This window comes from Emydura macquarii, unplaced genomic scaffold, assembly GCF_026122565.2.
Source record: "Emydura macquarii macquarii isolate MOO-44397 ecotype Brisbane River unplaced genomic scaffold, CSIRO-AGI_Emac_v2 contig_3603, whole genome shotgun sequence".
Lineage (NCBI taxonomy): Eukaryota > Metazoa > Chordata > Testudines > Chelidae > Emydura > Emydura macquarii.
Window position 1 is genome coordinate 6161170 of NW_027133740.1, and position 12806 is coordinate 6173975.

At 38.6% G+C, this 12806-nt stretch overlaps 1 protein-coding gene across 1 annotated transcript in view; it reads right to left on the reverse strand.

The window, feature by feature from the left end:
- Window positions 1-12806, reverse strand: part of NLGN1 (neuroligin 1) — a 410060-nt gene that overhangs the window by 237181 nt on the left and 160073 nt on the right. Inside the window, exon 5 of the mRNA XM_067536443.1 lies at window positions 10650-10802. Coding sequence (XP_067392544.1) covers window positions 10650-10802 — 153 coding nt within the window. The remainder of the gene's footprint in view (window positions 1-10649; window positions 10803-12806) is intronic.

The following is a 12806-nucleotide window of genomic DNA, read 5'->3' on the forward strand; positions in this document are numbered from 1 at the left end:
ACACTTTAGAAATCACTCCCTCTCCCCCTTCCCCCTGTTGTATGCATTATCCCACTCTATAGACAGGTCCTAAATCACTTATATACTTTTGAAAATGCTACCTAATATAGTCTATTTTGTATATGTTTTTGAAGGAAAAAATTCAGTATAAAAAATAATTCTATCCGCTATATCCATATACAAAGAAGAGTAGGTCACACACAAAAAACTAACAATTACCAAAACAAGTATGTATCATCTTGACAGCTTTGTGAGGTAGATTAACACTGAGAAAATTCAGGTCTCATTTGAAAATACTGGGGGGAAAAAAACCGGTATCTGTGAAATAAAATTCTATTTAGAGGGGAAAACACTTTCAGTTAATTAAACTGATAGTAATGCTGAAACTGAAAGTTATTTTTAAAGCTGTTGAAAATACATTTTTAATATTATATATTGTAAACTCAGTGCTCACCATTGTACTCCTTAATCCAAACAGATAGCCCTTAATTATATAAACTGTCTTTTTGGGGAAATCCTGGGCCTCTTGAAGCCAGTGGGCATATACTCCTATGGGACATGGTTAGCAAATAGCATGTAGCTCTCCATACAATAAACTACTGCCATTTTTCTTTAACACCTGCACCATTTGGTGTAGAAGCAATAATGGTTTTGCACAGCTCGAACATTTTCCAAATGAGAATGCAATTTACATTCATTGTATCAGAACATTTCCCACAAAAGTGGGCCTACAGGCTTTAATTTTCATCAATGGAAGCAGTGTTTTGGTCAAAAACATAATATTTTGGTTGTTGCTGCATATTCCTACTTGAACAGACTGTTGAAAAGCCAAGGGCCAGACTGCAAACTTCTTACTTACACTGATAAGTAGCTACTTGTACAAATAATCCCACCAAACACTATGGGACATCTTGCAAGAGTAACTGCTCATCAAAGGGAGTAAGAGGTTTATAGTCTAGTGCTCAATCATTGTTTCAAATGAATACGGGCCAGACTCTGCCGCCCCCACTGACACTGAGAAGCACCTGACCTGACTTCTTAAATAGTTCCACTGATTTTAATGGGACTACTTGGAGTGAGTTTGCTACACAACATGATTAAAAATATCAGAATCTGACCCTAAAACTTTTAAAAAGTTTGTTCTAATAGCATGAAGTCCTTTCAAAATGCATCTGTACAGATAGTGCTCTTTTTGCCATCTCTAGTGCAGGAAATATGACTCCCATTCTTGTCTATTAGGTACTGATAGAGACTCAGATGGTGGGATCTACTGTGTAACCATAACATTTAGCATGTTGCATTTATTTCATACTTTTTAAGTTATTGGATGCTCTTCTACCATACAAAAATGAAGTGGCAACTCAAAGCACAGCCAATCTGCAAAGTCAGGTAGAACATTATCTTCTTCAAAATAGTCTTAGAGAGGCAATATAACTAACTCCTTGAGTGTAGCTGAAGAGGTAGGAATTTTAAAAGACCATCTATTCAGTGCTCAAATATAATTTCAAACACAAGGAGCCAGGACAAAATGAAAAATACAGCAGAGTACAATCAACAAGCATTTTATAAAGAAACAATGGGCCATTCAGAGATTAAATAAAGTGCTCCTTGGAGCCAAAATGCTCAGTCAAACCTTATTAACACCCCCAAGATTCTGTATTTGCTGAGTGACCTTACAGAAAATTAAGATTTCTAAGAGTTGCTCTTCACTTTATCACACGTACAAAGAGTGGGAAAGGGAATTATAGACTGATTATCACCGTAAGCATAAAAATGAAGATTCTCTTTTTTTTTTTTAATTAGCAATTATTAATGTACAAGCCACTTTTCAAGGTTCCATACAAAAGCAATAATACAATTCAAGCATATACAATTAAGCACTATTAACGAAAACTTTTACTATCAACAGCAGTTCAATTTACCAAAGTATTTGCAGTACTGTAGTCCCTGTAACTGTAATACCAGAAATAACAGTGTGGTAGATGTTGATTCTTTAAGGACACTCATTGGAACAAGAGTACTAAAAAATGAAAAAAGAAGCCGTTTAAACAAAGTTCCTAAACAGAGAATTGCTACATTTCTACAGAACAGACTTCCACCAGCTAGGATTACAAAGACCTTAGGTGAAATCCCAGCCTCAGAGTCAATGGAAAAATTAACACTGACATCAATATGACCAGTATTTCACCTCTGGTATATAGAATCTGGACTGGGTTCAATAATACTACTAACTGTAAGTCAGAGTTAAAACAGAAATAAAACACAATGCTGGGACCAGAGTGTGAAATACTTTAACACCACCCATCTTTAAACTAATTATCAAGGGTACATAGGACCACCATGACATGAAAGATAGAAACTCATGACATCTCTCTCTCTCTCTGTGTTATTTAGCTGGGTTACTATAATTTAATTCTGTAAAACATTCTGGGATACAATTTGTATCAAAGACACTACAGTACAAAATAAAGATGTATTGTATTTTATCATTCCCATGTTGCCATGTTGCCCATGTTAAAAAAACATGCTACAGGGATTAAGAAATACTTTGGTAACTACAAAGATGGAGGCTGGATTGGAGAGCTGCATAGAGAATAAGTATTTCTCAGCTAATGCCGACTTCTGACTGACCTGAAGTGCCACCTATTAAGAAATTATTTATAGTTATGAAATTTCAGAAAGAGGAAAACTGGTTTAACTAATGAGTTGGCATTTCTGTAGCCATTACAAAACTGAGTGTCGTAGCTAATTGACTGGCACAAGAAAACAATGTCCAGAAATATGAATTTCTGGAAATTGGGATATGAGGAAATGAGAGAAGAATATGCAGGTAATTCAAGTTATGCAGATCCCAAGAGATAGTGGATATTTAAATTCAGCCCATCTAGACACTATAGTGAAGGGGGCCATATAAATACATAGATAGGTACCACAACCACATTGACTGTAAACACATTCTAAATATTCATAGCCTTCTGCTAACAATAAATGGATTTTCCTTATTGCTTGTAAGTTATTTGACATTTACAATTTTTGTCAAAATATTTCAGACCACAATATATTTAATATCAGAGATGACATGGGTACAGTGTTGAAGATTTAGATTCCACTGAACACAAGAGGGTAAGGTTAACCCATAGCCATTTCACCACACTCCACCCCCACACACAGAAACTGTAGCAGAAAAAAGGGGGATGAAGTACCTGTGATTAAAGGTTTAACCTTTTAATGTAAAATTCTAAAAGAGGAAGGTAAGTAAGTGTTTTAACCTGATTATTAGAGTCAATATCTTGCTAAATATTTTAAAGACTACTGCTCAATTACAGAATTTAAGCACACCTACATCTGCTTTCTCAGCAGGAAAAACTGTTATTGCAATAGAACCAGGAGGATCTAATTTACTGGCATACTTCTGCATGTGTGTATACTGTGGTCTCACACTCTTAGGAGATCTGATATTTGTTTGACACGCCAATGCAGCAAGATGGAAAACATAAAACTAGAAATCAGAAGTTTCCTATTCCTACTTTGATCATTACAAATATTTGCTTCAGGCCATTAGAAAACTAGTTTAGCTATTTCTATGGTAAAGTTTTCATTGGGTTGTGGAGTAAGAACAAAATGGGAAATTTAAACCTGGCCCATCACTAGCTCCAGAGGAAAGATTCTCATGAATCACCCTTGCATCCCCCAAGGCAGTTTAGAGATGAGGTGGAGTAAAGACTGACAGAACTATTTTTCCTTTGAATCCCATTAGGATACTGGGAAGTAAAAAGTGTGCAAGACCTGTAAAAACAAACTAATGCAGCAAAAGAAAGATGACCGTGCAATAGGTATAGACAAACTCACTCTCTTTTGCTGGCACTGCCTAGAAAGACAGATGGTAAAGCAACCTGATGCAAATCACAAAGCATTGACCCTTTCTAAATATTTCTTTTCAAATAGAAGGACATGAAAAATATGCAAGTATATGTCATTTCAGTGTGGTGGTGGTGTTTTTTAGAAAGTGCCAAGGAGGGCTTTTTAATCCATTCTGATTGCAAAACAGAGGCTCTTTATTTTCACGTTTCTTTTGTGAAATTAAGAAAAAAATCAATAACTTGTCACCATTTCAGTTATTAGATGAAGGTATTTGAGATAAACAGCTGAAGTTTTAAATTAACTGACCTCAAAATTTAACTTGTCTGCATTTTACCCTTTGGCAAGTTTGTATTTATTATAAAGAAGACATAAAACCTGCCTAGCATTTACTACAAGGCTCTCCCTTGAGAGTCTCAGAAGTTCAAGAATATCAGACTTTTCACTTACCAACCCCTCACTGGAAGAGACAGATTGCACAGGACATGCATTTAAACAGAATACAAAGGCACAAAAGATATAAATGGTATATATCCATTTGCCTCTCATGCATGGGTCCCCAAGCTTCCAAAGCAAACAGCTCTTCTTTCCCTCTTTCATTAGTTAAAGAAAGATTGTCATGGGCTTTTATTCTGGAGACAGGTTCCACACAAAGGTAAAACTGGGTCAGGAACCTCATCAGGTTTTTGGTCTGTTTGTTTTAAATCTCCTCCTTCATTTTCATCATCTTCTCTTTATTAAATACATTTCTAGTTCAACTGACTTCTAACATTTGAGTCAAGACGGTGGCTGGGTAAGCAGCTTTATTTCTCAAACGATGTTCAATGCAGCTTCATAAATTGTCAGAACACATGAGATTCCCTGCCCCTCTGCAGACCTGCAAATTCCTTCCCCATTAGAAGAGATGATGGCTAGAACTCCATGTAGTTTCTCTGGTATATTTCCCCATCCTCCCATGAAACTGCTGTGGGAGAGCAATGTGGTGAGTTCATCTGCAGTAGTATATTGTTGTTGGTTACATAAGTAATCCACATCCAGATCTGTACAGCACCACTCCTCTACCACTCCCCCAGAGTGAACATTTGAAAGAGACCATCAAACTATTAGAAACTATTACAAGGTCAGAATGCGTATATAAGGATGCCTAAAACTAACCTAGAGCAGCAATCAGAAAAGATTACAATAAATGTATGACTTCCTTGGATACAAACTGTGGAAAGTCTTAGGCAGGAGGAACGGTATGACCCCGAGAGTAATGAGAAGCCGTTTCCTCAAAAGCTTGTTGAACAATCAAAAATAGATTGAAGTTTATACCAAGCAATCGTTAGGAATGAGAAATAAGATTTAAACTAGATGTGTATTCAAGAACTAGTAATTACAGGAATATCAGATGTGCATGATCCCTGCAATTTATTTTGCAAAAAGCAGTAATTCAAAAGTGCTGGACTTGACCAAGAGGCCAAGGCTCTGAGAAGGTACTGAATAAGTAATAAACTAAAAAAAAAGTCAAAATGAGCAGCTCAAGTTTACTATTGTTAAGAAAAAAATATGCTATTTAAATAAGTTAAAGGGATCATTACTGCTTCACAAAAAAATTCAAAAACCATCTTTATATTGCCCTAAAATGCAGGTGCTCAACCTGGGGGTTGCAAAAAGGTGGTGGGGGTTATGACCCCTTTGCCCTTCCCATATTGCTAAATAGGAGGAGTAGACCCTGGTTCTATCCCAGATAGATGCGGGTTTTCTCAGTCTACTTCGGCTATCCCTCAATACGAGGATGATGTCTGCACAATGGGTTCACTGGTGGATTTTTAGGTGGCTAAAGAGCCCAATTTGTGCCCTGCAAATTTTCCCACAGAGGTGACAAGTGTAATCTTGGAGGAGACATAGTTGTTGGCTAGAGTGTTGTGTCCTTTCTTTCTTTCGTCACTTCTCCATCTCTTGAGCAAATCTGTTCTCCTCAAAATAGGCTGTAGCTTGGTGGATGGTATGATACCACTGTGTTCTGTTTTGCATCAAGTCCTTCCAGTTTGTTGGATTGATACCATTCTTTCTAAGATGTACTTGCAGTATGTCTTTGAAGCACCTCCCCACACCTCCCCATGCTAGCCCTTCTTCCCTGACTTAACTGAGACAAGAGGACTTGCTTCGGGAGGTGTGTGTCAGGCATATGTACACAGCAGCCAGCCAAACAGAGGGTGCTTCATGACCTCCGCTTCTAGACTGCTGATGTTGGCTGCAGAGAGAACGCTGATGTTATTGCCTCTTCCCAACTGATCCTGAGGATCCTCCTAAGGCAGCACTGCTGAACCACTCTAGCTGCTCAAGATGTCATCTGTAGGTCACCCAGGTCTCACACCCGTGGGGAGGGTTGGAATGACAACGGCCTTGTAGACCAAGATCTTGGTGCCTGTTTGCAGATCTCTGTTGCTCTGTTGTGACCACTCTGGACATTCGTGCTGTGTTGTAACGTGGCCATGTAAACAGGAAATCGGCCCTCCCCTCAAGCCCCGGGAAATTTTGAATTCCCATTTCCGGTTTGCACAGCATGGAGAGAACTTTGTAGCTGAATCACTCATGACAACTGCACAGCCTCCCTCTGCAGCCCCTCTAAAACACTCCACCGCCTATTGTTTTTTATCAGCCCCCAACCCCAAGTGATCTAGAAGGAGATTGAGCAGGGTGCAGTACGTGCTGCACTCCACACTGGTGGAGGCAAGCAGAAGGACACGACGGCCCCTTTAAAAACTACACGCAACCACAGTAGCTTGCACAGTGACACTTTACAATGTTAAGTTATCCTCCTTCCCCCCATTGAAACAGCTCTCAAATAAAACTTTGCAGCATTAAAAAACAGCTGTCTTTATTCATTAATAGCTTGGGTGGGGAAAGGAAAGGGAGGGTGGGAGATGGGAAATAAAGGCACAACAGAGAAATATGTTACTGCAGTTCATTGCAAAACCGGTTTTTCAATGCTTCTTGAAGTCGAAGCGGTCCGCGGTTGGCTCTGAGTGTAGCGTTGGAATCTGGCTGCTCAAAATTTGCGGCCGGCCTATCAGCCGACACAGCCCAACCCTGGGGGAACTTTTCACCCTTTGTTTCACACAAATTATGGAGCACACAGCATGCAGATATAACTGATGGGATGTTCTTTTCACTGATGTTAAGCCTATTAAGCAGACATCTCCATCCGGCTTTTAAACGGCCAGATGCACATTCCAGCACCATTCTGCACTTGCTGAGCCTGTTATTGAAATGCTCCTTCTCGCTGTCCAGGTGCCCAGTGTAGGGCTTCATTAGCCAAGGAAACAAGGGATAGGCTGGATCCCCCAGGATCATTATTGGCATTTCCACATCCCCAATATTTATTTTTTGGTCAGGGAAGAAAGTGCCTGCCTGCATCTTATTGAACACACCTGAGTTCCTAATGATGCACACATTATGCACCTTTCCAGACCACCCCACACTGATGTCAATGAAACGTCCCTTGTGATCCACAAGAACCTGCAACACCATTGAGAAGTATCCCTTCTGTGTACTCTGTGGCAAGATGGTCAGGTGCTAGGATAGGGATATGCGTGCCATCTATTGCCCCCCCCCACAGTTTTGCAACCCCATTGTGGCAAACCCGTCCACTACATCCTGCACATTTCCCCAAAGTCACTACCACAGAGTGATGGCCACTTGCTTCTCCACTGTCAGAGCTGGTCTCAAGCGAGTATTCATGCGGTTCAGGGCCGGGGACAGCTCTGCGCAAAGTTCAAAGAAAGTGACCTTTTGCATACGAAAGCTCTGCAGCCACTACTCATCATCCCACACCTTCATAACGATGTGATCCCACTACTCTGTGTTTGTTTCCCAGGACCAGAACCAGCGCTGCATGGACTGCAGATGATGCGTGACAACCTGCAGCAAATGGGAATTGTTCCGCTCTGTGGCTTATAGGAGGGCGGCGTCAGTAACATCGCTATTTTCCGTGCTGGGATTCCTGTCTCGCCTTTGAAAATACTGCAGGATAAGCCGTGAGTATTCGTGATGCTCACAATGATAGTGCAGAGCTGAGTGGGCTCCATGCCTCTCCAGCAATGGCGTGCGTGTGGCATAGAAAAATGGTGAATAAAAGTGTTTGCAGTTTGTTTAGAACAAGAAGGGAGGATGACAAGCTTCCCAAAAGCCTCTGCGGGTAGTTGCACTGTGGGATAGCTACCCACGGTGCACTGCTTTGAATGTCGACCCAAGCGTGGCGAATGAGGATGCAAGAGTCTGGCGCAAGGAGTGTGGTGTGATCACGCTCCTGCAACTCCTAGAATTCAGCGGGGGAAAGTTGATTTAAAGTAAGCTGACTTCAGTCCGCAGTGTAGCCATACCCTCAGATGTGATATCAAGTGAGAGATAGGCCTATTTGGTTCCTCCATCCCCTTAATGGGGAGACAGCTAGTTTGGGCCTTTGCAGCTTCTGGAGAATGAGCATTGAAAGTTACCTATAAGTTTTCAAAACCATGGCTGCAAAGACTAACATTTTGCTGGACAATTGTTTAATGCTGAATGATATTCTTAAATAGCATCAATAGAAGTTGATATCTACTGCATTTATAGCTAAAGACCTGTGTTGAGGAATTACACACTCATTGCATAATAGTATCTGCCGAGATCTTAAAGGAAGAAACATTTAATGATGCAAGGCAGAGCAGAAAACTGCAGACTATGTAAATTCTTTTTTTAATCACTGACTTGTTGCTGTAGTGGCTATATAGAGAAGTATAACAGTCATTTTATGTGCAATCAAATGGTATGTTTACTGTATTAAGGGAAGACTGTCAACCTGAAAAGCTCACTTGAAAGGACAGCCATTTTAAGTATTACACCAGTCACTAAGTTCTTTTTTTTTTTCCCTCCTCCAGTTTTAGTAGTTTTAAAAATACAGTTTACATTTAAAAAGAAAAAAGTAGTTCTCTCTGTTGTTGTGTGAAAGACCACACAAACCAGAAGGAGAACTAAGGAATATTCAAGTTTAGTAAGATGTTACTAGCCAGCTACTAAAGAGATCAGTGTTGAAATCTCAGAATAAAATATAATCTTCCATGCAAACTAGTTCATTTTTTGGTTCAAAAAGCAAGATTTCGAGCATTGCTGATACAGGTACAGTTAGGAACTGGCAAATAATAAACAACAATGCAATCAGACAAGGAACATTTATATTATTTGATAGCCTAACCTAGTGGACTGGTAATGCAGATAAATGTAAACCGATACATCAGCAGTGAGTGCACAAAAATTAATTAGAAAAAGGAAAGCTAATACAGAATATTGACAATGAAAGTGAATTCCAAATTTTTGTACCAACATGTCCCCAAAGTCTTCAAGTCAGTGTGTAACTACATTGTAAAAAAAGCAAACAAGATATCATGTTGCATTGCCAAAGAAATAGCATACAGCTTAAAGAGGGGTTGGACACTAAACAAAGAGATATACAAGCTTTAAATAGTACTGTTCACTTTACATGTGAAATGATTGGGTGCAATGTAAAACTATTAAAATTATACCAAGTTTCAAGAATCTAAGTTAAACTATATCAAAACCAAAGGCAGGCAAGAATAATGAGAAAGTCAAATTCATTGTCTTCCAATTCCCCAGTTTTTAACAAAAAAAGGTAATCAACAGATGGCAATTACCTAGGAGAGCCAGTAAGAATTAATGAATTCATTAAAAGATGAGGTGCGTACTAAACATAGAGCAAATGTGGACTGAGTAAATAATATGACCCTGGAATGGAAAACAAAAGCAATATGCTCAGCAACACCCAGTAGCCTTTTCCTATTGCTAACCCACTAAGAATAAAGTTCACTGGCCTTGTTAACTAAACAGCTTATTTATCACTTTATTTAGCAGCCATGTCATGTTAGTGTCATGATTCTTTCATAAATTTTCTGATACGCTATATTGTGATATTGATCTATATACAATATCCTAGAATCCAATTTGTGGCATAGGTTTCAAAACATGAAATTTCAGCAGAAAACAATGGAAAAAACAAGTTATTTTATTGTCTCGAGCTGTCTGTCATAAGCTTGACTATGCTGAATGAGGGCAAAATATTACTTTAAGAAATATTTAGGAACGGCTAGTTTGAAGTCCACTACACACCTCTTCCTTATTTAAACCAACCATGTTAGCACACATCATTCATCTAAGTCAAAACAATAGGAGCCTACTCTCCATTCTGACTTTCTTATCCTGTCTAGAAAATGTTGGATGTACTTAACTAGATTGATACTTCCTGCTTTAAAACCAAAGAAATCCAGCTGCATCAAGAAAGCATAATATAGTTATAAAAATGCCAGTTTAGTAACCCAAACTCTCTTGCTTCTTCAAATGGGCAAAAAGCCATCATGATCAACAGAACATAAGCATTATTTCTAATCTTTTCCTTCACAAACCAAAAAAACCCATTTCTGAATTAGCACTTGAATATTATAGATCCATTTTCTCTATGCAGTATGTAAGAGCTAATCAACATAATGTTCATAAATGACAGAAAGAGGCAACATGAACTCAGTAAATCTGAGCATCTGTGTTGTATTTTTATACCATTAAATCAGAAGCAGAATTTCAGGTTTTCTTGAATACTAAATGCATAATTGTGTTTTGGATCTACAGAATAACATGAATTATTTTGGAAAAAGACTTTAAAAACTAAAGGAAAAAAAAGCAGTTTTCTGAATATATTCTCACAAATAATATTAAGTGCAATGCAGATAGCAGGGATTAATTGAAATCCAAAAGCTTCTTACCAAGTACCCCAAGGCGATAGTTGACTGTGATAACTATCACATTGCCATAACTTGCCAGAACACTGCCATCATATAAATTTCCAGTGCCTTCCATGTAGGACCCTCCATGAATATACACCATCACTGGTTTAGGTCCCCCACTGTCCCGAATGTCTGGAAAAAAATATTGAGAAACATTTTATCCCAAGACAGTGGCAAAAAAAGATGCATGCAATGTTTCTTAGTAAGGTTATTTTTATTTTTCTTCATGTGTCTCTCAAGCAACATAGTATTAATTACTGAGCTGAGGGTGGGCACAAATGTTTGTTTCCACATTTCCTGCTTTTAACAGACTAATAAGCCAAGAAATGCAAAAAAGTAGAAGTTGGTCATTGTGTTTGTTTAAAGAGGTGAAATTTTCAAAACCACTCATTTGTTCTAAGTCTGCCCCCATGGAAGTTGATGGTAACATGTCCATTGACTTCTTCAGTAGGAGCAGAGTTAGGCCAAAGCTGAGCTCTTCTGAAAATCTCCCCCTATTGTTTTGTGTACACACTAACGCACGTCTTGTCATTAAGATGAATGGGATTTGGTCCCATGTCTAAGTAGGTGAAGTCACGTATTCTTTGCTGGCTTCTAACAAGATAAGAGCATTAATTTGTAAAAAGAGTATGTGAACATGCCTGAAGTTTAGTGTCAGAGTTAGTCTGCTGCTGCTGGGGAAAACAGTTTGAATGCTTTAGACCTCAAATAGATACAACATTGTGCCAGGGGTAGCCATGGTTACTTACTTTTTTACTTAACTGGGAAAAGGAAAGTATAGATTGTCCAAGATTTTCAAACACAGCTGCCTGAAATTAGATTCCTAAATCCATACCAAGGTATCTAAATAAGTGGTCTAGTACTGAACTGGCATGGAACTTTAGGCACCTCTTTTAGAAAATCCTGACCTTTATTTTTCAAAGGACACATCATTTAAAATCTTGCCAATTTCCAAATGGTAATTTCTTTGGTTTTATAATTAGATTTTCCTTGGGGGCTTGGGGTAAGAAAGAAAAAAAATGTTCCTCTCCTCTACTGCTGTAGGTGATGACAGGGGGAAACTCACTGCCTATATAAAACTACTAGAGAGACAAGGTGAGTGAAGTAATATCTTTCATTGGACCAACTTCTGTGGGTGAGAGAGACAAGTTTTCAAGGCACACAGAGCTTTCTCACGAACAGAAGTTGGTTCAATAGAAGATATTACCTCACCCATCCTCTCTCTCTTATATCCTGGAACTGACACGGCCACAACTACTCTGCATATACATAGCTATTACTGTATGGGGAAACAGTGAAATTGACTATGCACAAAGTGCTGCAAATGCACCAAGTAAATAAATTGGGGGGGGGGGGAGGGGAGGGGAAGAATTTTGTAACTCTCCAAAGTTTCGTTTATACTAATCTTAGATGGAAGCTATAACAATAGCAAGCCAAAACCAGAACAAAGCGTGATTTGTAAATTGATGCGTTCACTGAAGTAAAAACTTAGATCTCTGAAGTAGGGCCAAAAAATGTATTCCTCCATGGCCCATTGTGGGGGAAGTCCATCCGACAAGTTCAGCATGAAACATTCATTATGAAGTCATACTACTGGCTATTCTACTAATAGTTATTGGCTATTATGAAGCTATACTCCAACTATTTGTTGAATTACAAATTTTGTTTTAAAGATTCTTCTTATTGGCCCCTATAGCCATGCTGGGCTTCTGTGGAGGATCTTTTTTTTAAAGCCAAATTTGCCCCTTAACTGTTTAAACTCGATTAGCCATCATTTTATCGGAATTGGAAGAAATAAAGTGATGTAAAGGTTTAAAATTAAATTGTTATTGATACATGTTTGGATTAACGATATTTTGATCTGATCTGCTACCAGCTCACCACTTTCCATTGCCCAAGGCAGCACACAATGCTGCATTCTAACATGTCTCCAAATAGATTATGAAAATTAGCAGACTGAAGAGGATGTTTAAAATTTCACAGTCAGGAAGAGGGAGTTCTCTCTACATCCTGGTGTAAAAGTTGCTTTCACTAAGAAAGAAAACCGTCTTCATAATAACAATATTCAAATTTTCTCCCTTCCATGCTCAGTGTGGAAAAGGCTGGCTTAGATTTATGAGTTGTTCCTTTTATTTT